The 26039-nt window shown below is 38.6% G+C and overlaps 3 protein-coding genes across 3 annotated transcripts; 1 reads left to right on the forward strand and 2 right to left on the reverse strand.

Moving 5' to 3' along the window:
* Positions 1-417: 417 nt before the first annotated feature.
* On the reverse strand, positions 418-3608 carry LOC104245648 (receptor-like protein kinase ANXUR1). The gene has a single exon (XM_009801284.2). It carries the CDS (start codon positions 3436-3438, stop codon positions 856-858), a length of 2583 nt encoding a protein of 860 aa, XP_009799586.1. The 5' UTR covers positions 3439-3608; the 3' UTR covers positions 418-855.
* A 2062-nt stretch (positions 3609-5670) lies between these two features.
* On the forward strand, positions 5671-6201 carry LOC104245647 (dirigent protein 11-like). The gene has a single exon (XM_009801283.2). The coding sequence runs from the start codon at positions 5671-5673 to the stop codon at positions 6199-6201; it is 531 nt and encodes a 176-aa protein (XP_009799585.1).
* An 11081-nt stretch (positions 6202-17282) lies between these two features.
* LOC138878177 (uncharacterized) lies at positions 17283-22872 on the reverse strand. The gene is made up of 7 exons (XM_070157842.1): positions 22720-22872; positions 22029-22646; positions 21841-21976; positions 20977-21281; positions 20423-20670; positions 19191-19762; positions 17283-17803 (listed from the first exon to the last, which is right to left on the reverse strand). Exons 1-7 carry the CDS (start codon positions 22870-22872, stop codon positions 17283-17285), a joined length of 2553 nt encoding a protein of 850 aa, XP_070013943.1.
* Between the last annotated feature and the right edge of the window lie 3167 nt (positions 22873-26039).

The following is a 26039-nucleotide window of genomic DNA, read 5'->3' on the forward strand; positions in this document are numbered from 1 at the left end:
CAAAGCGATGACTTTTAGCAAAACTGTATTTGACCGACCTCTAATGTGCGAACTTCTTTTGTCTTCAGCTCTTTTGGTTTACATTTTGTGTGTCCTTTTGTCTTGCAGAATTGTTAACTTTAGATTTACAAATGAATAAAACAGTGCTTCATTCAGGTGATAAAAGCAGCAAGCAAGTTGCTTTCTTGCGAAGAAAAAAATATTGAAATAAGATGCTCAAAGATCATATAGGTTTCCTTAGAAGGATAAATTCTTTTCTCTTTACGCTCACTAGTTAACTAAGATGCATATTTGTAGATCAAAACATGCATTATACATATAGGCTATAACCATTACGTTATAATAGTTGATCTGTTTTCTTTTCTTGAATAATAATAGCGCAAACCGTTGGGCCGGATGCAATTTCAGAAGATAGAGTTGTGCTAACCATAAATAATACAGCTATAATATTAAAGCTGCTTCACTCAAATGGTGAGACATCATGGAGAAGAAAAAATGAAGGCACCAAGGAAGACAGAAATACAGGCTACAAGTCTGATTAATAGTGCTTCCACTTACCAACTACCTACAACGTGGAAACGCCCTTTAATTGAACTTTAGCCTTAGCTGGTTGGAGATGGAGGTGCTCTACCAACTAAGCAAAAATGAAGGCACTAAGGAAGACAGAAATACAGGCTACAAGTCTGATTAATAGTGCTTCCACTTACCAACTACCTACAACGTGGAAACGCCCTTTAATTGAACTTTAGCCTTAGCTGGTTGGAGATGGAGGTGCTCTACCAACTAAGCAAGCCTCTCCTCGTCAACTATAAACTTGTAGAACAAAAACAAAAGTACAATAGTAGAACTAAGCAACTATCTACCTTGTGGATTCATAATTTGCGAGAAGACAGCCTCCGTGCTGTGCTCCTCTGACTCCTCACCTTCTCCGCCTTCCTCTGTAATGCTTAACAATTCTGTATGCATCGCATAAGCATCGTTTGCTTTCTGTTCTGCCACCATCTTTGGTCCATCAGGATTATTTTGCATCTGAAGGCAATACTCAAGATTCCATAAGACTGAACCCATTGAAGGGCGATCAGTTCCATGATCAGACAAGCAACTCACTGCTGTATCAACAAATTGCTTCAAACATTCTTGTGTGATCTCCCCCTTAATATGTGGATCCACAATTTCTTTAGTAGTATGTCTCCTATGGCAGTGTAATGCCCAATCTGCTAGACTAACTTGTTCCTTTGGTAGACTAGGATTTAGAGCTGGTCTTCCGCACAGTACTTCATATAGGACAACCCCAAAAGAGTACACATCAGACTTTTCTGTCAGCTGCTGTCTTCTGAAATATTCTGGATCCAAGTATCCAAAACTTCCTTTTACCATTGTACTAACATGAGTTTGATGGAGATTAGGTCCCGTTTTCGATAACCCGAAATCAGAAACCTTTGCTACCCACTTATCATCCAACAAAATGTTTGTAGTTTTCACATCCCTATGGATGATAGTATATCTTGCACCAGTGTGAAGATAGTGAAGACCTCTGGCTGCACCAATACAAATATCCAGTCTTTGTTTCCATGATAAAGGTGGCTTATTGTGCTTATAAAGATGCTCTCTCAATGTCCCATTAGCCATATAATCATACACTAATATCATCTCTTCATTCTCTTCACAAGCCCCAATCAATGAGACTAAGTGCCTATGTCTAAGTTTCGACAGCAATTCAATCTCAGTTTGGAACTCATGAAGACCTTGTTCAGAAGAAGGGTTTGCTCTCTTAATAGCAACACTAGTCCCTCCATCAATCTCTCCTTTGTACACTTTACCAAATCCTCCAACTCCAATCACTAGCGACTCGTCAAAATTCTTCGTACCATGTTTTATCTCAGCTAAGGTGAAGTGCCTACAAAGGCCTCCACCAATGTTGGAAATGTGACTACTGCCACTGCTCTTGCCTGAGATAGTTGTTCTAGTTTCTGTAGTCCTAGAACTACTATAAATTGGTAACCAACCACCTCTACTAGACTTCCCTCCGATGTTCATATTTTTCTTGCGTTTGATAAAAGCAACTACACCAAAAACAATACCAAAGCCAGCCGCCAATCCTACAACTGAACCAGCTATTATGCCACTTTTACTAGATTTATTTGATGCAAATGATGGTTTTGGCTGAGAATCAGTGTCCGGAGGTGGGCCTGGTGATGGAACAGGATTCGGCCCTGCCAAATTCCCTGTTGTGTCATTGATCTTAAAAATCTCTAGTCCATTGAGGATTGAATCATAAAACTCGGCCTTCGTCTTATCATTAGGATGTAAAGCCACCCACATTTCATCACCACCAGGTTGATCTGTGGCATATATTACAAAGTCCTTGTATGCTGGCACACCTTGGGCACTCGTCCACGAAATAACATCAGCCTCTTCCAAAGCAGTCTGATTGTTAATGTATATATTGAATACCCTCTGATTCACTCTTGTCAACTGAAACTCACAGAAATGTAACCTCACGAGATAAGTGAAATTTCCATCAATTTGGAAAATCCAAGTGAGATTATAATTCCTATTAACATCTGGATTTGGCCCCATGGATCGTGCTGTCCTATAAACATCCACCGGAGCAATGTAATTAGGTAGATTAGGAGGATATGAAATTTTGACACTGTTATTAGCTGCAGATGTCACACCAAATGATGCACCAAACAAATATGGTGCGTCATCATACCATATTCTTCCCAGGCCTGAGTCATTATTTGATGGAATATACTGTCCACCAACATTTAACCTGAACATGGTTTGCATAGAAGAAGCTTCTGTTTCCATTGTCTGATCCGAGAACCCCACCATAGGTGCGGCTTGAAAGATTTCTGGCATTGAAATAATCTCAATTCCATTGATAAAGGCAAAAGAGTCCTTGTATACTGATGAAGGGTTAAAGGTGATGTTAAGGGTGCCAGTTTGGAGAGGGACAATAGTGAATTCCCTTATGATATAAGCCTGCGTTAGTGCTTGTGCTGTGATTGAGGCACTGAAGTTATTGAGAAGAGTAAACCCTCCAACAGTTACAGAAAAGAATGAATTGGAGCAGTTGAAATTGTCATAAGTAGAAGGGTAAAAATGAAGTCTGATCCAATGGCGAGATTTTGGAGAAACAGGAAAAGAATACGTGGTTTGAGTCTTGAAAATCCTAGCAGTCATGTAAGGGATATCAGAAACCAATGAAGGGTCTTGGTATTTAGCTTTAGATGTGATTGAATTACCAGAGGGGAGATGTGTGGAATCTGGACTCCAAATCCTGCCATCTGCATCTGTGGCATTACTTGTAGCCCCACAAGCCAAAACAAAGGAATAAGAATTTGAGCCATTTTTAGATGAATTCACCTTGCTTAGGCCGGAACAAAATGTGGTTATGATAACCAGAAATTTTACACAAGACCAAAGTTTCATTGCTGCGTCAAGAATTGGCAATAGATTTCATGGAAAATGAAGGATATATGAGCCATTAAATTTCACCTTTAATGCATTTCAACCATGCACAAGGGAAAAGCAAAGAAAATGGAGATCAAAGATACAAGTTTTAATCTGATTTTTTTGCTTTTCCAAAGACTTCTTTCTTTTTTTTTTTTTTTTTTTTTTTTGATTTGTGTTTTTCCTTGAATGAGTATTAGGATGAAGAGACGTTAGATACGGCAAATTAGTGGTAAAAAATGCTTTGGTAACGTCTACCACCTCTTTTCCCTCTGTATTCATTGATCTATTAAATAGGCATTAAATTATATTAATATAGTCATATGTTCATAGCACAAAATTCTGTGTTGTTATGTGAGATATATTCTCATTGCTTGACAGGTGAATTTATGAACCACTTGTTTAATTAATGAGAGAAAAAAAAATGCAAAAGTGTTCCAAATTAAAGCATCAAAATTTTACAAAAATATCGACATGTATGCATAATCCTATACGCTTTTTACGAAATGAGAAAGAGTAATATTTTCTGTTCAAACGTTGATAAAAAATTTCTTATCTTAAAGGTATTTATATTTGAAGTGTTATCTTTTACAATATGGAGAATTTATCTGAAGTTGATTCATCATATAAGGCTTTATAGAGTAATGAATTCCTATTAATTTATTGATTTATTATATTCATAGAGTTCATCCAAAAAAAACAAATGTTGAAAAGAATGGCCACCAACAGTTATAAGTGGATAGTAAGTATCCTTCGTTAATAATTAGATGTTTTCGATTCGAACTTTAAGAATAAAATTGTTTTAATAGAATACATTTTATTCCCTAAAATAATATTTTCTTGCGTGAATTTAGATTAATTTAATGGATACCAAACACTAGGTAAGAAATCAAAATAAAAAATAATAAAAAATATAGGATTTAAAAATAAATATCTATTATATAAGTAAAGAAACGGATAAACAAATAAATAATATATTTAATGCAAATTTTTGTTAAATGAAATAAACAAATGTTTTAGAGAATACTTTATGTTTAAACGCATGATTATGATTAATAGTATACATTACAATATGTACATCTATGCTGTAAAAAATTACTCTGTGATGGCATTATCTCCTTTCAACTTCGTCTCGAATGCTCTTTTCTACAGTAATTTCTTTTAGGGTGATAATATAAAATTGACCATCAGCATTTATTAGCGCGATAAAGTGACACAAAACCCCTTAGGGGTCGTTTGGTAGGAGGTATATATAGATATAATGCTGGTATAAAAATTTAATATTACCTTAATACTTTGTTTGGTTAGTAAATCTGGTATAAGTTATCCCGGGATTAAAATTAGCACCGGAATAACATATACCTTGTAGGGATTGGGATAATTGGTGCTGAGATAACTTATATCTTCTTCTTAGAAATTATGCAATTGTCATTTTTAATACAACATATCAAACAGTAGATAAAAAATAATACCAGGATAACTAATCCCAACATAACTTATCCCAGCATAAGCCGTATTCAAACCATTTTACCTTTGGCATACACATTAAGGAAATACGAACACCTAGAGAGAAAAATGTATTACAAAATTAACCTTAATTAATTATTACCTCGACACATTGTAATATGTAAAAATAAGGGCAAATTTTAGAAAAATAAAATAAATTCCTTATAGATTGTGTAACAACAACACAACAACCCAGTATAATCCCACTTGTGGGGTCTGGGGAGGGTAGTGTGTACGCAGACCTTACCCCTACCCTGGGTTAGAGAGGTTGTTTCCAAATAAACCCTCGGCATCCTTCTCTCCAAGAACTCCCCACCTTGCTCTTGGGGTGACTCGAACTCACAACCTCTTGGTTGGAGGTGGAGGTTGCTTACCATCAGAGCAACCCCTCTTATCTAAATGAACACTTATTTTAGACCAAAATAAAAATGTAAAATAATTACTTTTTTTAGACCAAAATAAAAAGATAAAATGATCACTTATTGAGAAGTGAGGAAGTATATAACAATTAGTACCAAAGATACCCACTAATGACTTTGTCATTTTCCTAGTCTAAAAATCCTTGCTCCGAGGATAGGCATCTTTCACATCATTATATGTGCGCATCTTAAGAAGTGTGAAACAAAGCAACGTCCTTGGCTAACTCATACACCCTCGCCTCCTCCCCCCCCCCCCGCCAAACCCCCCAAAAAAATAACAAGGCAAATGGCCATTCCAAATTCTTGTTTCTTGCCACTTGTAGCACTGCCACTTCTCTACTGGGGTTTCAACTTGCTCAAGCGTCAGCCAAAGGAAACAAAACTAGTGTTTTATGTCCATGACTATTTAAGTGGGCATGACACATCTGCAATCACTGTAGCAGGAAAAGATTGGCCGCAAGCTAGTGTTCTTCATTTTGGGACAATGGTTGCAGTGGATGATCCAGTAACTGAAAGTCCAGATCCAAAGTCCAAAGAGATTGGTAGAGCTCAAGGTATGTACATAAATTCACAGTTAGATGGCAAGGGACTGCACTTGATGTTTTCTGTTATTTTCACTCATGGGGAATTCAAAGGGAGTACTTTGGAGATTCAAGGTGCTGATCTTTTTGCAATGAAGGAGAGGGAATTCTCTATTGTCTCAGGGACTGGTTTTTTTAGATTTGTTAAAGGTTATGGCATTATGACAACTCACTTTATTGATATTCCTAATCTCAAAGCCATTCTTAAGCTTCATGTTACTGTCAAGCACTATTGACTTTTCCTAGTTTATGTCAAAGTTTTCATGTATTCTGCCTCTTTTTCCTAGAATCAAATTCGAGGCTACTTTTTTTCTACTTACTCAAATGACTATTAATTATTGCAGTGAGATGACTATTAATTGAATCAAGAGATGTATTTCATGAAGTATTAATTTTTAAAAAATAAAAATTAATATTATTAAGCAAAGCTTTAACCCTAAGTACTATAATGAAAGACTGGCTGAGGAAATAAGGAAGGAGATTTCAACCTAAACATAATAACTTGAAAGAGAAATAGTCATGTAAAAACAGTCTCACTACAAAATTGTGTGGACTCCAAAAGAAAGTGGCACAAATGAATTGCACAGAAATACGGCATCCGTGAGAACTAAGATAAGCTAAGTATGCACACAACAAGGGGGCAGAAAGACCAGGAAAAGTAATAGCTTACGTTTAAAGAAAGCTGAGAAGGAACGAAAAGAGTTATTCGATTAATGATCCAGGGTTAGTTACGTCATGAACGCAGTTAAAAATTCAGAGTATTATCCATGCAGCATATATGTTGACAATCAAATAGCCGTAGAAGACTCCGGTATAAGTTAAAAGAAAGAATTGAGCCCAGGTCATAGACAAAGGATTCAATTGTTAGAAAATTGTATCACGGATATCCCAGAGCATCCATGAAAGGCTAAAGTGATAATTAATACCATAAGCCGCAGATTGGAAGATAGCTTAAGCCTACATAAAGAGTGATCAGAAGGGAGAGGAAACTAAAGAGTTACATCAACGAAGTAAATCAGGAGTCTGATTATTGGACCCAGAAAATTATAGAAATCGTGATTGAGAACATTACAGAATCACTCTTAATATCATAGGTACAAGAGAGATAGTACAGTAGCCATATTTTATAACGGCTATACAATAAAGCCAGTTAGAAGAGTACCAGCCTCATAAGAAGTCAGCTTGAAGCTCTCACCGGAATGTGTATCCACCAGAGGTGCAAGTATTATAATAGAACTTCAAGTTGTGGATGTGAATTATACCTATGTGGAAGGGAGATCATGAAAAAGATAGAAGATGTGACGCAAAATTTTAAGGTAAGTAAGGTAAAGTTGAACAACATACGAGATACTCAAATGTAGAAGGTTGTGAATAGTCCATACTTCAGATAGAAGGCCAGAAGCACTGAACTCAGTATTGAAGAATGATAACAACGTCGTCAGTGGAATATCTTCGAGCCTATGGTTTCTAGGTACTGAGCGACCTAGTTAAGAGAGTAAAGAAGAGTTTGAGATGATGTGATGTCTCGCTTGATGTTCCAGAATAACATAAGAAAATCTATTGTGCAAGAAAGTTGAAGGAAGGTTGCAAGCAGTATAAATGGATATGTGTAGGTTGCAAGCTAAAGTATGGTCAAGCGACAAGGTTTAGGAAGACATGAGTAAGGATAAGGAAAAGCAAGTGAGAAGGTGACGAGAATGGATAAGTCCTCGGGATTTAGCCCATGAAAACAAGAGAGCTGATGGTTTCTCTAAGTTATAGAAAGTTCAGTATAGCCTGAATTAACTCAAAGGAGTCCATGACTAATAGCATTTGTGTCACACCCTAAAATCAAGGAGCGCGACCGGCAACCGAGTAAACCCGACCGAGCAAGTCTGTTAGATTTCATTCTACCCAAACTAGTTCATGAATAAAGAGGAGATGAAAGAAAATATTTCATTACAACTTCCATTTCATTTCCATTAAAAACTTTATTCATATTAACAAAATATTACACGTTTATAGATTTAATGGAAAACATATTTTGCCAAATACCAACATTTCTAGTTTCACTTCCAACATGAAGCACCACCCACAAACTATCTACGGAGCCTCTAAGTACAACCGAAGAATGATAAGGAAATACTGGCAACAAGGCTCTGGCTATACTCAAAACATGATAAGAAAATGAACAAAAGATACATGTCTTGACCTCGGGATGAAGTGGGGTTCACCAAGTCTGCTGGAAAGAGAATACTACTATCACTGATCGATACCACCTGCTGTGGGACTACCTGTATCAATTAAAGATACAGTGTCCTCGGCAAAAGGGACGTTAGTGCTATCGAATAATACTAGTATGTATATCTAAAAGTCCTCTTTAAAAAAAATGTCCATATAAGCAAAGACAACACATAGAACCAGCAAGTCACAATCAACAATATCTAAATAACCAATTGAAACATAACGATTTTCAAAGTACGAAAATAGTATATATATATATATATATATATATATATATATATATATATATAGTTGGGAGATTATTAGCACTGATATTCCACCGTCTTTGTTAGCACATAGTCCGATCACGCCCGATCGGCTAGGCCATCTCCCCACGGACAATGTGGTTTGACATGATGATGCGAAATAATGTTGTTACAAGAGTAGTACCACCATGTGCACAACATGGAGTCTGATCTCCACCTGATCAGCTAGGACGCCTTCCCACATATACCGTGTGGGTTGACTTTTCCAATTCACATTTGTTACCAGGTTCATCCCAATTGAGGGGAATAATTATAATTTTACCAATATTCCAATTTTATCTCATATAAGGGGAAATAATCACAATCCACCCCTACATCAGCACGTGTAGTTTCAGGTGTGGGCCTTATGAACCACCCTTCCTCGGTTTTGCTAATGATACTCCCAAAAATATTTTTAGTTTGATTTGCACACAAGGGTAACACATATATAGAAATGAATTCATCTCAGAATCTTTCACATTGTACAAATCTTTATTAGTATTTTCAACCATCCACATTAACAATATTTCCTTGGATCTTTGGACCTTTCACAAGATTTTTTTTATTCATGGATCGATGGCCGCATTTTATATTCCGTATTCACTTCTTTTAATTTCAAGGATCATTACCAATTACCAACATATAAAGTATTTCAAAAATCATATACCTCAGGTTCATTAACAATGGAAACTTTAAACACAAAAGGTTTCTTCCCAAAGATTGGGCATACCAACCAGTAATAGAAACACACATCAAAGCTATAAACAAGCACTACACTAATTATTCTTGAATTACTCTTTCCCAATCATGACAATGTATAATTTTAACAACGGAGTATGTAAGAACTCGGGCACAATGGAAGTATTTATAAGCCAAAGCATTATCTAAAACAACCACTTATGGGCATGAATTAAGTATAAGAGCTTTTAGGCAAATTCTACTTTTAGAAGTCATTTTGAAACAGTTGAGTCGAGGCTCATTTCATAATCTTTTTCACGTTTTCTCATTTCATTTTTAAACATATTTATAGATTATCAAAAACAAGGCGTACTCAATCAAGATATTTGGTACACATAAGAGCAATTGGGAGTATTATGCACATCGAATTTTCCTCACCCAATTGGTATATTAGTTTTCATTTAAAATACAACTCAAAGCCACACCATTTTAATAAGCAAACCATACTTTGAACATCTAGCTTTCGATATAAGGCTCATTTGGAATAATCAAGTTTATAAGTTTATAGGGGATAACTTGAAATGTAGAAATTAGAGATTTTGGGCCGATTATACTTAAACTTACTGAAACATTATGGGATTCAAGTCCGAGAGAGAAAGTTTAGCCAACATACCTTGTTTGAGCTCTCCTTAAGTTACTACAAAGCACCAGCACTTCTAGCGATAACAATCTATAGGAAGATAGTGAACGTTGGTTAATAATTAGAAGGATTCCCAAGATGTAACTCTCTTAGGGATTTTGTCAAACACTTATCATGCAAAATAGACTAGAAGGCTCTAAAATTGTAATCCCTTCCTCTCTCAACAGATTTAAACAAGAAACTACCTACAATGGTTCCTTAATCCCACACACTACAACCTAGTATCATGTCACGACCCAGATTTTCCACCCTTAGGAGTCGTGATGGCGCCTACTCATGAAACCCAGGCAAGCCAACTATTAGGGTTCTACACATTAACAAGCAATCCAAACAGTTATAAATAGAAACTAAAGTTAAACAGATGATAAATACGGAAGAGTTATAACATGATCGAATAATCCAATACAAGTCTACCCAAGGATCTGGTGTCACAACTTCATGAACATCTACGAGTTATTACAAATACTGGTCTGAAAAGAAAGTACAACTGTTCTCGAAATAAAAGAGATAGCAGAAAAGCTAAAAATAGGGAAGGGGGACGTTAGGCGCGGACATCAGCATATCTACCTTAGTCTCCCTGGATTGAAGGCAGCTACCTCCAACTACTCACCGGGTCCGGTACCGAAATATGCACAAAAGAGTGCAAAGTGTAGTATTAGTACAACCGACCAAATGTACTGAGTAAGTGTCGAGCCTAACCTCGGTGAAGTAGTGACGAGGCTAGGACACAACAATCATATATATCTGTACAGTTAAATCATATACAAATAGAATCATAATAATAGGAATCCACAGAATAAGGTGGGAAGGGGACATGCTGCGGGGAATAACAGATTCTAACAATAAGCCAATGAAGAAGCATAATGAACATCACATCTATATCAACAAGGATAATGAAATGGTAACACGTGCATGACATCACCCTTCGTGCTTTTACTCTCGTACTCACCATATGAAGTAACAGATACGGCACGACATCACCCTTCGTGCATTACCTCACAAAATCATGGCATGACATCACCCTTCGTGCATTATTTCTCACAATATTGGCACCACATCACCCTTCGTATATTAACTCTCAAATCATGGCACGTCATCACCCTTCGTACATTATCACTCATAATATCGACACGACATCACCCTTCGTGCATTACACTTACTCACAATATCATACACGGCATCACCCTTCGTGCTTTACACTCTTCCTCACCCAAACAATAGAAGCAATAAGTCCTGGCAAGGGAATCAACAATATCAACAATAGCATCCCGGCAAGGGAATCAACAATATCAACAATAACATTCCGATAAAGGATTCAGCTATAACCAATCTTGTGTTCAACAATATCTTTACAAAATGGAACTCAACTTGAACCAATGCTCAACAATAATCAATTATCAAGAAACTTTCATAAACTTTGTTCAACATTAGTCAAGAATTCTCATATCCAGAAGATGAAAGTAGCCAAAATGAGGATGTTTAGATGGATGTGCGGGCACACTAGGCTGGATAAGATTAGGAATGAAGATATTCGGGAGAAGGTGGGTGTGGCTCCCATGGACGACAAGATGCGGGAAGCGAGGCTTAGATGGTTCGGGCAAGTACGGAGGATGAGTCTAGATGCCTCGGTTAGGAGGTGTGAACGATTGGCTTTGACAGGTACAAGGAGAGGTAGAGGGTGACCTAAGAAATATTGGGGCGAGGTGATAAGGCAAGACATGGAGCAACTTCAAATTTCCGAAGACATGGCCTTGGGTAGGGAGGTGTGGAGGTCGAGCATTAGTGTTGTAGGTTAGGGTTTAGTTGAGCATTTTTCTTCGTTGTTATGGCTAGTCTGATAGTGTTTTATATAGGACTGCCAGCGGTTATTGTTCCATCACACTTTCTATTTTTTGTTTATTATTTTTTACTTTTATTTACAATTTTTATTATTGCATAATTATTGTCCTTCCCACTTATTTGTTGTCACTTACGGTGTTGATCTTATTTGTATATTTTCTGTTGTTACAGATCTTTTGTTGTGAGCCGAGGGTCTTTCGGAAATAGCCTCTCTACCCTCATGGGTAGGGGTTAGGTCTGCGTACACTCTACCCTCCCCAGACCCCACTAGTGGAATTATTACTGGGTTGTTGTTGTTGTTGAGCATGATCGGTACATAATAGATTCATAAATATCATGATATGAAACTCACGGGCATGCTTGACACCAACGCATAGATACTCGTCACCACACCTATACATCGTACTCGATACTAACACATAGCAAATAGACCACAACTCATATTCCCTCAAGTTAAGGTTAGACAAAACACTTACCTCGAATCCACAGACAAGATTAAGTCTCAACTACAACTTTACCTCTCGGTTCCATTTCCAATTCGCTTGTATCTAGTCACAATTTACTTAATAACATTAATAAATGCTAAATAAACCAATTCTAATTCATGAAAATAGATTTCCCATTGTTTTCCCCAAAAAGTCAAAAATCGACTCCGAACCCGCTTTGTCAAAACCCGAAGTTCGAACCAAAACTCGAGCACCCATTCACCCACAAACTCAAATATGTAATTAGTTTTTAAATCGGACCTCAAATTGAGGTCCAAATCCCCAAAATTTGAAAATCCTAACTTCTACCCAAAAACACCCAATTTCCCATGAAAAAACCCTAGTTTTGAAGTGAAATCATGTAAAAAGATGTTATAGATTGAAGAAAATAAGTCAAAAATCGTTTACCTGTGATTTGGGGAAGAACTCTCCTCAAGAAAATTGTCTATGGGAGTTTAGGGTTTGAAATGTGTAAAAATAAAGAAGAATCCCGTCAAAAATCTCACTTATCAGGTGCAGATGTCGCAATTGCGACCAGGGGTTCGCAATTGCGAACCCTAGGAATTTCTGCTATCTTCGCAATTGCGAATAAATCGTCGCATTTGCGACCTTTGGCCTATTTGACAACCTTTGCATTTGTGAAGAACATCTCGCATTTGCGAGGAAGGCTGGCCCTGAGGTCTTCGCATTTGCGAAGCAAAAGCTCGCATTTGCGATCCCTGAGTACATTGCGATAAATTGCGAGATCAGGGGCCTACAACACAAATGCAACATACCAACAATCTTCCTAAGTCCAAATTCACTCTATGGCCTATCCAAAACTCACCCAAGCACTCGGGGCTCCAAACCAAACATGCACGCAAGTCTAAAAACATCATACGGACTTGATAGTGCGATCAAATCGTGAAAATAACATCAACAACTACGAATTTAACCTCAAATTAATGAAATTCCTTAAGAACATTGAAATTTCCATTTTCTCAACTAAAGGTCCGATTTATACCAAACCAATTCCGACCCTTACCAAATTTCACAAATTCAACTTAATTATTATTTTAAACCTGTACCGGGCTCCGGAACCAAGATACGGGCCCAATACCATCAAGAAAATGCATCATTTCACTTCTAAAAGCCTTTATATTTTCCAGCAAACAATTTTCTTTAAAAATTCTTTTCTTGGCCTAGGGACCTCGGAATTTGCTTTCGGGCATACGCCCGAGTCCCATATTTTACTACAGACCCTACGGGACCGTCACATTATGGGTCCGGGTCCGTTTACCAAGAATGTTGACCATAGTCAACTTTAACCAATTTTAAAGGCCAAATTCATTAATTTTCTAAAATTTCACATAAAAGCTTTCCGGAAACGCTCCCGGACTGCGCACGCAAATCAAGATAAAACAAAAGGAGATTTTCAAAGCCTCGGAACACAATTTTGACTTCTACAACAAGAAATGACCTTTAGGGTCATCACATTCTCTACCTCTAAAACAACCGTTCGTCCTCGAACGAACATAGAAAAGTACTTGAAGCGGTGAAAAGATGAGGATAATGGCTCCGCATATCGAACTCGGACTCCCAGGTCGCTGCCTCAACAGGCTGACCTCTCCACTACACACGAACTGAAGGGAAATTCTTCGATCTCAACTGACGTACCTGCCGGTCTAGAATAGCTATCGGCTCCTCCTCATAGGTCAAGTCCTTGTCCAACTAGACAATGTTGAAGTATAACACATGGGATAGATCGTCGTGATACTTCCGAAGCATGGATACAGAAACACTAGGTGCACAATTGATAAACTCGGCGGCAACGCAAGTTTGTAAGCCACCTCTCCTACTCAATCAAGAATCTCAAAAGGACCGATGAATCTAGGGCTTAGCTTTCCCTTCTTTCCGAATCTCATCACGCCCTTCATGGGCGATACCCGAAGCAACACCCGCTCTCTGACCACGAATGCCACATCACGAACCTTGCGCAGCGTAACTTTTTTGCCTGGACTGAGCTGTAAGAAGCCTATCCTGAATGATCTTAACCTTATCCAAGGCATACTGTACTAGATCTATACCCAACAATCGAGCCTCTCCCGGATCAAACCATCCAACCGGTGATTGACACCGCCTACCATATAATGCCTTATAAGGAGCCATTTGGATGCTCGACTGGTAACTGTTATTGTAGGCAAATTCTGCTAATGGCAAGAATTGATCCCACGAACCTCCAAAGTCAATAACACATGCTCGAAGCATATCCTCCAAAATCTGAATAGTACGCTCGGGCTGTTCGTTCATCTGAGGATGATATGTTGTGCTCAGCTCGACTTGAGTACCCAACTCACGCTGAACTGCCCTTCAGAAATGCGAGGTAAACTGCGTACCTTGGTTAGAAATAATAAACACGATCACACCATGAAGATGAATAATCTCCCGGATATAAATATCTACCAACCGCTCAAAAGAATAGGAAATTGCCACAGGAATGAAATACGCTTGATGTTCTAAACATCAATACCACACAAGAGCGGGGGGTGATTTGTGTGGTACCCAATTTTTCGATCTAGAAGAACCTGGTTTTTCTAGGTGTTCTAACTGCTACTGTTGCGAAATTAAAAGTACAGAAATAAAGAATACAGAGATTTTTACGTGGAAAACACCTGGTTCAAAAGGTGAAAAAACCACGGCCTACTACTCAGTAGGATTTTTCCAAACATCCACTAAAATCATTGAGCCAAAACAACATTTACAAAACTCTTTGTAAGCCTAAGGATTAACTCTAATCCCTGTGTAGCACACAACCTCAGTTGTTGTGACACCTTCAAGTTAGCCTATAACTTGAACACTCAAAGTACCTATTACAAATGCTTCTATGAAAGCTGAAAAGGTACAACTTTAAACCACCTACTATAATTGAACTAGAACAAGAATAAACACAACGGAACTGGTTCTTCTATCTCGTTCAAGTAGCTTCAGGTTTGCACACTTGAATTACACACGAACTGCTTGCAAAAAGCGTTGCCATTTTGCTCCCTATTCACGTTTAACTTCTGCGTATGTGCAACACCTGTAAAAGAGAACAGTCACTGTTATTTAATGAGTTAGTAATCAGAGTTTGATTGAGACTCAATTGCTGATCTTCCATTGAAGTTGAGTCCTTGTTCAATACAAACTCCAACCCTATCATTTATCCGGATTGTGTAATTGTGTCCTCTTCCCATAAGGAGACTTTCTCTCCTCATCCAATATGCAACATTTTCGATCAGTTCAGGAGATATTACTGCTTGATTACTGAGACTTATCTCCTTCACGTGTATCTCACATGTCTAGGTTGATAAATACTATGCCTCACATGATGAACCTGGTCCATGACTGAGTTCATTTGTCATTCTTCAAAACTTCACCTGAACTTGGGCCAACAAATTCCCCCTTTTTGATGATGACAAACTTTGTGCTTTTACTAATCAAAGAACTTGTAGCAACTCAACTTGACCATTAACACATTAACTTAGAATTTTAACTTATCATAAAGGACCAGATTTAATTAGGTTATAAATATCACATTATTCAGAATAAAGAGTAAAGCACAATATCTCTCCCCCTTTTGGCATCATCGAAAAGTTGCATGCATTGTGAATCCCAGATTTTAGTAATTACTCATGGCCACTTGGGCAACTGCAAGTGAAAACATGGATGAAATCATCAATAATCAACAAACATATTCAAACTATTAAGAGCAAAATCTTCATAGAACAAGAAAAATAGCAGCTGTCATTGATAAGATATGTTTCCACCAACAAACCACAAAAAGAAAGAAAAACTTCCAAAGCATGAGCAAAAAAAATGAAAAAGTCCCTAATCTGGGTCACTAGGGGTACTAGTTTGGTTTAGAAGACAACAACTGGACATCCTAAGGCTTGTAGGAACTAGATGGATGGGTTTGGAGAAGGTTGAGCATATTCTGAAGCATCCCATCACTCTTCTCCTTTTCTTTTGCTAGCTCAGTTCTAGGGCCATCTATTTCAGTTTCCAGTTCAGCTACACGAGCCTGGAGCCGAGCAATTTCAGCATCCTTAGATCCACACTCTTGAACCAAAGCCCTAACCTTGTTGTTCATAGGTGTCTTCAGGGATGAACCAGGTTCAACTAGGGTGGCATTGACTGGATAGTCACAAGCCAGAAGAGTCTTGATGCCAAAGTGCTCCTTGCTTGATGCCATCTCCCATTTCTTCAAAGGCACATTCAGCCTATCCAGAACAGTAGTCAATATGAACCCATATGGGGTGGCATGAGCCTTGGAGCCATTTATGACCCTGTCCAGTAATTTGACAATAAAGGCAGGCCAATTGATCTGCATTACTCTCACAAGGCACTCCATAAGAACCAGGTCCTTGTAGTTGGCAGTGTGCCTCCTCTCCTGTTTTGGAAGCAGGCACTTGTTAACAAATTCAAACAAGACCTTGTGCTCAGGCCTCATCTCAATTTTCTGCACAAACCTGGCTTCAGGCACATCTTCAGCAGTTGCGGCATCACAAAAATTCCTAGTGATTTGAAGAGCATTGGGGAGAGAATCTAGACATGGCCACCTTTGCCTTGTATAATCATCATACCCCTCACTAGGTATGTCTAGAATCTTACCCAATTTGAGTGCATCAAACTGCACCCTTACTCCTTTCACTATACTGGTGACTACCCCATTCTTCATTGTGGCATTGGCCATAAACTCAATCAATTCTTTCCTAGCCAGCCTCCCATCCATTTCAAGGACCATGTCCTTCTAACCTTGTGCAGCTAGGGCATCCATCAGTCTTCTCATTCTTGGCTCATCCAGGTCTCTCAACAGTCTTCCTTTTAAAAAAATTCTTCTGCCAAAGATGGCAAACCTATCTTGTTCCTTTTCAGATTCATCTTCTTCTTCTTCCTCAGTAATTTTTACCTGCTTACCTTTCACTGCAGATCTGGTTCTTTTGGCTAAAGAGGGTTCATCAGATACATGTTCAGAGAAAGACTTCTTGGAAGAAGCCTTGGTCCTTTTTGGTTTGGGTGTAGGAACCTCCACAGTTGTTCCCCTTTCTTGATGGACCGGTTCCATCTCCTCTTCTTATTCTTCTGCAACCTCAAAACTCTCCACAACCTTTGCTTCCCTTCTCCTTCTTTTTATTCTTGCTTTCTTCCAGAGCTTTCTGTAACTCAGCTTCACTTTGTCTGACCCTGCTTCTAGTGGCTCTTCCCTTAGGTACTGAAGGTACAGTAGGTTTTAGGGATGACATTTTGCTTTTCTTTGTTGGCTTGGAAGCAGTTGGAGCCTTTTGTGTGGAAGTTTTACACTTCTTTGGATCATAACTGACCCCAACCCTCTTCAGAAGATCAGCCAGTGTTTCCTCAACAGATGAACCAGGTTCATCTTGTTGCTTGCTTAGATGCACAAGCCCTTCAGCCGCCTCCCCAGAACTACTTCCCCCTGACTTGTTGCCACCTTCTTCAACACCTCCACAGATAACCAGAACTTTTTCTTTCCCATTTCCCCTCTCATCACCACTTGCTCCCTCTCTCTCTTTTTCTTTCTTTTTACCTCCACTTCTACTAGATTCAGCCCCCTTTACATCTTTGACTGGACCAACCAAGACAAACCTATTTTCTACATTTTTAACCACAGTAGAGAGTACCACACAAGAACTTACCTCACCAGGGGTTTCTTGAATTTTGGCAATGTTAGAAGACCCATGTTCTTCTCCTTCGCTGGCAGAAATAAAAGTTTCAGACTCAGAGCTTGAGTTAGATTCTTGAGTAGGACTTTCCTTCCTCTATCAAGCCTTCAATTTCTCATTTAGAACTTTTCTTAGAGCTCCAGAAGCTACAGTTTTTTGGCCAACATTTTTTGCCTACGAAACCTAGGTTTTGGGGTTTCACTAGGGGGTATAGATGAAGATGTATTCAAAGGGGATACTGGTGAGGGAGTGCCTAGATTATATTGGGGGTTAGTCATGGTGGATTGTTTCTTAAGAAAAATTTGGGAATTTTGGAGAGAAGAAGGGCGATCAGAACTTGAGAAGAGTTTTGACGGTTATGGACTAATGAAGAAGAGGTGTGGCATGTATTTAAAGATGATTAGACTTAAATGCAGTAACGATAGCTTTTTTAGAGGTCAATTAGAAGTCTAATCAAGATGTAATTCCGGTCTCTTAGTAATTATTAGGCATCGCTAGATTTTAGGCAAAAATTCCGATTTTTAGAGTTCTAGGGGAACGAAACTGGTTCAATGCTCAACGGATAGAATTTCTGGGAATTTGATGAATGTAGGACTTATGCTCATGATTGGAAAAATAATCTTTCTAATTGTACAGAGTATAGAAAACATACCTGAGCTTTTCATATGAGCACATACTGATGAACCAGGTTCTTTATATAGAACTCTCTTGAACATGCCTCAAATGCCAAAATAGAAGAAACTTTGTAAGAGATCAGTGAGTCATACACATGTCACAGGAGTATACTAATTAAAGTATGAAACTGAGTAAGAATTGATCTAGATATTTACACAAAGTTAGAACTCCTAACCAAAAATATATTTTTCTTTTTTTTTCTTTTTTTTCATTGTGCATTCTGAACTGGACCTATTAGGTGATCTTAATCATCCCTAACTCCAACCTGTTCCTCTCAAAGTTGTTCTCTACTCAGTGCTTTAGTGAAGATGTTAGCTATTTGTTTATCAGTAGCACAGAATTCTATTAAAATCAATCCTTTCTTATAATTATCTCTTAAGAAGTGGTGTCTAAAATCTATGTGCTTAGTCCTCTTATGATGAACAGGGTTCTTTGTCATACTTATAGCACTAGTATTATCACAGAATATTGGAATACATCCCACTTCAATTCCAAAATCTACCAGCTGTTGTTTGATCCATAGCAATTGAGCACAACAGGAAGCAGCAACAACATACTCAGTTTCAGCAGTAGATAGGGCCACAGAATTTTGCTTTTTGGTAGCCCATGACACAAGACATTAACCAAGGAAATGTGCCATACCTGAGGTGTTTTTCCTGTCCACTAAGAAACCTACATAATTAGCATCAGCATATCCAACTAGATCAAAATTACTACCTTTAGGATACCAGAGACACAGACCAGTGGTTCCTTTCAGATATCTCGGTATCCTCTTTACCGTAGTCAAGTTGGACTCTTTTGGATTTGCCTGAAAACGAGCACAAAGCCCTACACTAAAAACGATATCAGGTCTGCTTGCAGTAAGATACAAGAGTGAACCAATCATACCCCTATACAACTTTTGATCGACTAATGAACCAGGTTCATCAATATCTAATTTGGTGGTAGTTGCAATGGGTGTGTCTATTTCTTTAGATTCCTCCATTTTAAACTTCTTGATTAGCTCTTTTGTATACTTCTGCTGATGGATCGTGGTTCCATTTGGACTTTGTTTGATCTGCAAGCCTAAAAAGAAGTTAATCTCACCCATCATGCTCATTTCAAACTCACTGTCCATTAGTTTTGCAAAGTCCTTACTCAGCCTATCAGTGGTAGCCCCAAATATGATGTCATCCACATATATTTGCACAACAAGGAGATCTTTACCTTTTTCCCTTAAAAATAAGGTACTGTCAATTTTACCTCTTTTGTAACCATGCTCTAGTGGGAATTTGGATAGTCATTCATACCAAGCTCTTGGGGCCTGATTGAGCCCATAGAGAGCCTTGTCTAACTTGTACACATGCTCAGGACATTCTTTGCTCTCAAACCCTGGAGGTTGTTTCACAAACACTTCTTCCTTTAGGTAGCCATTCAGGAAGGCACTTTTGACATCCATCTAATGAAGAGTGAATTCCATGTGTGCTGCAAAGGCTATGAGGAGTCTGATTGCCTCTAGTCTTGCAACTGGAGCAAATGTCTCATCATAGTATATGCCCTCCTCTTGGCTGTATCCTTGTACCACCAGTCTTGCTTTGTTTCTTGTAACTATTCCATTTTCATCAAGTTTGTTTTTGAAGATCCATTTTCTAACAATGACTGATCTGTCCTTGGGTCTCGGAACTAGATGCCAAACTTGACTTCTTTCACATTGGTTGAGTTCATCTTGCATTGCATTCACCCAATATGCATCCTACAAAGCCTCAACAACATTTTTAGGTTCAATAAGAGATAGGAAAGCATCAAAAGCACACAGATTCTTTAGCTGTGATCTAGTTTTGACTCCAGATGTTGGATCAGTAATAATGTTCTCAATGGGATGAGAACTTTGATACTTGTGAGGTTTCACAACCAACTGGTTTCTACTAGAAGTCTCTCCCATGTTCTGTTGCTGAGGAATAGGTTCATGAACAAGTTCCTCTAGGGGGTTTGATTCAATTTCTCCGTGATTAGTTCCCCCTGTCAGGTTGCCCTGATTTGAAGGACCTGTTCCATCACCTATTCCTTCTTTTGATGCCACTTTGACTTGTGCTGGGGATTTAGTCAATTCCTTTACCAATACAATGGCTTCATCTTCATGTTCCTATCTCTCAAAAAGAATGTTAGTTTCATCAAATACTACATATACACTTTCTTCTACACACAGAGTTCTTTTATTAAACACTTTATATGTTTTGCTATGTGAAGAATATCCCAAGAATACTCCCTCATCACTTTTGGGATCAAACTTACCTAGGGAGTCTTTTCCATTATTGTGCACATAGCACTTGCAACCAAATGCCCTAAGATGGGATGTGTTTGGTTTTCTCCCTTTAAGTAACTCATAGGGAGTCTTCTCTACCAGAGGTTTGGTCATGCATCTATTAATTATGTAACATGCAGTGTTTACGGCCTCTGCCCAGAAGCTGTGGGGCAATTTACTAAAAAGCAGCATGGTTCTTGCCATGTCCTCTAGAGTTCTATTCTTCCTTTCAACTACTCCATTTTGTTGAGGGGTCCTAGGGGCAGAGAAATAATGATCTATACCATTTTCATCACTGAATTCAGCAAACTTGGAATCTTCAAATTCAGTTCCATGATCAGACCTAATGGATGTAAGTTGATTTCCTAATTGTTTCTGAGTTTTTCTAACAAATGCAATAAACATGTCGAATGCTTCATCTTTGGAGGTTAGAAATATAACCCCAGGTAAATCTAGAATAATCATCGATAAGCACCATTACATATTTCTTTCCACCTCTGCTCATAGTTCTCATTGGACCACATAGATCCACATGGACCAGTTCCAACGACTTGGTTGTACTTACCATTTTCTTGCTTTTGAAGGATAATCTTACCTGCTTCCCCCTTGCACATGCCTCACAAACTTTGTCTTCCTTGAACTTGATATTAGGTAACCCTATCACCAAGTCTTTAGAGACTAATTTGTTTAGCTGATTTAGACTTGCATGACCAAGTCTTTTGTGCCACATGAGGGGATCATTAACCAACACACTTAAGCAAGTGAGTTCATTTTATAAGAGAGTAGATAAATCTACAATGTAAATATTGTTAACTCTTTTTCCCTGCAAAACAATCTTGTCAGTGGTAAGGTTAATCACAAAGCATTTGGTAGAGGTAAAAGCTACAAGATTACCTCTGTCACACAATTGTGACACACTTATTAGGCTATATTTCAAGCCATCTATCAGGTAGACATTCTTTATGGAATGAGAATCTGTTTTGCCTACCTTTCCAACCCCAATGATCTCACCTTTATTTCCATTACCAAAGGAGACATTACCTCTTTTTAAGTCCTCAAGTGATAGGAACTGGTCCTTGTTTCCAGTCATATGTTTTGAGCAGCCACTATCCATATACCATATTTGGCTCCTCCCTTTCACTTGGACCTGCAAAAAGAAATCAGGGGTTAGTCTTAGGAACCCAAACTAGTTTGGGTACCTTTCTATAGGCAAAAGGATGAATCAGATTCCTTGTTGCCCACCCAGGCAGCTTGTTTTTCTCTTGAACAAAGACTTTGTTCTTTTGACTGGCCTTTTCTTTTGCATTACATTCATTTTTGTAATGGCTAGCCTTGCCACAATGTGTGCAGATTTTATTTTCAGGAAGAGTGAGGTACTTGCTTCTAGAGTCCCATTTTGGAGCTTGAGTCCCATAGCCAAGTCCTTTTTTGTTGCTACTGCGATGCTCTTGCAGCCAAGAGAGTGCATCAGAAGTCTTGTTCCACTTGCAAGTTCTGTCTTTCTCATGTTTCACCTTTCCTAGATCTTCCTTCGGGACTTTGATGAGTTCATCTTTCTTATACAATTCATCTTTCATTTTTCCCAAGTTTTCTTCTAGAGTGAGATATGTGTGATTAGATTTCTTCTTTCCTGTTCTTAGTTTCAGTTTTAAGTTTTCAGACCTTAGTTCTAGGACACTGTTATCAAGTTCAAGAACCTGGTTCTTCAACTCAGCATTTGTGTTATCACTCTCATTATCCCTAGACTCTAGACTTTTGCATTTTGCTTTTAGGATCACACATTCCCTAGACAGAACTTCTTTCGCATTGTTAATTATCTCAGACTCATCAATGAAGTCTAGTAGTAGCTCAGCCAACTTTTCTTTAGACAAAAATTTAAAGGATACTTACCTCTTGTTCATCATCTGATTCTCTGATGGCCATCAGTGCTTGCTCTTCTTCTACTTCATCTTCCGAATCTTCATCTGAAGTTTCTCCCCAAGCAGCAACCATAGCCTTGGTTGAACCTTTTTTCCTTTTTGGTTGAACGTGTTCCTTCTTCATGTTCCTTCGTTCAGCCATTTCTTTCTTCCACTCAATTTCCCATTGAGGGCAGTTCTTGATCATGTGATCAGTCTTACCACACTTGTATCAACCGTCATTGGTCCGTTTCTCAGGAGCTCTTGACTTGTTAAAGGTTGTACCTCTTGAAGAACCCTTTCCTCTCATCAAGTACTTTTTGAATTCTCTAGTGATCATAGCTATCTCATCATCTTCCAGATCTGAACCTTCAGCAATTCTGAGAGCTAGGCTTATCTCCTTCTTGGGTGTATCCATCTTCATGGTTTTCCTTCTCAGTTCATAAGCAGTAAGATTTTCAATCAGTTTATCCAGTCTGATAGTAGCAATATTCTTGGATTCCTGAATGGTCGTGATTTTCCTTTCCCATGAGACTGGCAGAACCCTTGTCAGGATTTTCTCAACCTTGTCTTCTTCAAGAATAATCCTTCCAAGGGACTTAAGTTCATTTGTCAGTATAGTGAACCTAGTATACATCTCTTGGATAGTTTCTCCTTCCTTCATAGTAAAATTCTCATATTGAGAATACAACATTGTTCCTCTAGATCTTTTCACTTGAGGTGTTCCTTCATGAGCCACTTGCAAAGTGTCCCATATCTCCTTGGCAGTAGTACAGCTTTGGATCCTACTGTACTCATTCTGGACCTAGTCCACACACAAGCCATTTCTTGGCCTTAGCATTTTTCTCCCACTTTTTAGGTCTTCAGCAGTGCAGTCAGCCCTTGTCTTTGGCACAACCACTCCTTCCTCATTTTTCATTGTAGTTGCCAAAGGACCATCACTGACTATGTCCCAGAGTTCATAGTCATCTCCTATGATGTGATCCTTCATCCTGTTCTTCCACCAAGAGTAGTACTGTCCATTGAACAGTGGAGGCCTGGTAGTGGATTGCTCTTTCTAGTTCCCAGGTGGTGCACTCATGTTGTTCTTTTCCTAAGGTGTTAGCCTCTTCAAGGATAACCTGCTTTGATACCAATTGATGTTCTAAACGTCAATACCACACAAGGGGGGTGATTTGTGTAGTACCTAATTTTTTGATCTAGAAGAACCTGGTTCTTCTAGGTGTTCTAACTGCTACTGTTGCGGAATTAAAATTACAGAAAATAAAGAACAAAGAGATTTTTACGTGGAAAACACCTGGCTCAAAAGGTGAAAAAACCACGACCTACTACCCAGTAGGATTTTCCCAAACATCCACTAAAATTATTGAGCCAAAATAGCATTTACAAAACTCTTAACCTAAGGATTAACTCTAATCCCTATGTAGCACACAGCCTCAACTGTTGCGACACCTTCAAGTTAGCCTATAACTTGAACACTCAAAGTACCTATTACAAATGCTTCTATGAAAGCTGAGAAGGTACAACTTTAAACCACCTACTACAATTGAACTAGAATAAGAATAAACACAACGGAACTGGTTCTTCTATCTCGTTCAAGTAGCTTCAGGTTTGCACACTCGAATTACACACGAACTGCTTGCAAAAAGCGTTGCTATTTTTCTCCCTATTCAATTTTTACTTCTGCGTATGTGCAACACCTGTAAAAGAGAACAATCACTATTATTTAATGAGTTAGTAATCAGAGTTTGATTGAGACTCAATTGTTGATCTTCCATCGAAGTTGAGTCCTTGTTCAATACAAACTCCAACCCTATCATTTATCTGGATTGTGTGATTGTGTCCCCTTCCCATAAGGAGACTTTCTCTCCTCATCCAATATGCAACCTTTTCGATCAGTTCAGGAGATATTGCTGCTTGATTACTGAGACTTATCTCCTTCACGTGTATCTCACATGTATAGGTTGATAAATACTATGCCTCACATGATGAATCTGGTCCATGACTGAGTTCATTTGTCATTCTTCAAAACTTCACCTGAACTTGGGCCAACAGCGCTGACTTAGTCAGCCTATCTACAATAACCCACACTGCATCGAACTTCCTCTAAGTTCGTGGGAGTCCAACAATGAAGTCCATAATGATACGCTCCCACTTCCACTCAAGAATCTCAATCTTCTAGAACAAACTACCAGGTCTCAGATGCTCGTACATTACCTGTTGACAATTCAAACACCGAGCTACATACACAACAATATCCTTCTTCATCCTCCTTCACCAATAATGCTGCAACAAGTCCTAATACATCTTAGCGGCACCCGGATGAATAGAATACTCACCGACCGGAATATATGCAAGGCTTCCCATACTGACTGACTTCCTACTCAAAGCATCGGCCACTACATTGGCCTTCCCTGGGTGATACAAGATGGTGATATCATAGTCTTTCAATAGCTCCAACCACCTCCTCTGCCTCAAATTTAGATCCTTTTGCTTGAACAAATACTACAAACTCTTGAGATTTCTGAACACTTCACATGACATGCCATATAAATAATGCCTCCAAATTTTCAGTGCGTGAACAATGGCTGCTAGCTCCAAATCATGAACTGGATAATTCTTTTCGTGGATCTTCAACTGTCGCAAAACATATGCAATAACCTTGCCATTTTACATCAATACCGCACCAAGTCCAATATGAGATGCATCACAATACACTGTATATGGCCCTGAACCTGTAGGCAATACTAACACCAGCACCGTAGTCAAAGCTGTCTTGAGCTTCTGAAAGCTCACCTTACACTCGTCCGACCATCTAAACTGGGCACCCTTCTGGGTCAACCTGGTCATCGGGGCTGCAATAGATGAAAACCCCTCCATAAATCAATGGTAATAGCCCGCCAAATCCAAGAAACTCTGGATCTCTGTGGCTGATGTGGGTCTAGGCCAATCCTTGACTGCCGTAATCTTCTTAGGATCCACCTGAATACCCTCTACTGATACAACATGACCCAAGAATGCAACTAAACTCAACCAAAACTCACATTTCGAAAACCTAGCATATAACTGACTGTCCCTCAGAGTATGAAGAATGACTCGAAGATGTTGCTCATGCTTCTCTCGGCTGCGAGAGTAGATCAAAATGTCATCAATGAAGACAAACACAAAGGAATCCAAATAAGTCTTGAACACTCGGTTGATCAAATCCATAAAAGCTGTTGGGGCATTTATCAACCCAAATGACATCACTAAGAACTTATAATGCCCGTACCGAGTGCGAAAAGCTGTCTTAGGGACATTAGATGTCGTAAT

Source organism: Nicotiana sylvestris, chromosome 9 (assembly GCF_000393655.2).
Source record: "Nicotiana sylvestris chromosome 9, ASM39365v2, whole genome shotgun sequence".
NCBI classification, from domain to species: Eukaryota; Viridiplantae; Streptophyta; class Magnoliopsida; order Solanales; family Solanaceae; genus Nicotiana; species Nicotiana sylvestris.

Coding starts and splice junctions, on each gene's coding strand:
- LOC104245648 (XM_009801284.2), bottom strand. CDS start 3,438: ATGAAACTTTGGTCTTGTGTAAAATTTCTGGTTATCATAACCACATTT.
- LOC138878177 (XM_070157842.1), bottom strand. CDS start 22,872: ATGAAGAAGGAACACGTTCAACCAAAAAGGAAAAAAGGTTCAACCAAG. Junction 21,282..21,840: donor CTTTGGTAATGGAAATAAAG/GTGAGATCATTG, acceptor TGATTATTCTAG/ATTTACCTGGGGTTATATTT. Junction 17,804..19,190: donor GGACAGGAAAAACACCTCAG/GTATGGCACATT, acceptor TTAAAAATGTAG/AAAATAGGTTTGTCTTGGTT.
- LOC104245647 (XM_009801283.2), top strand. CDS start 5,671: ATGGCCATTCCAAATTCTTGTTTCTTGCCACTTGTAGCACTGCCACTT.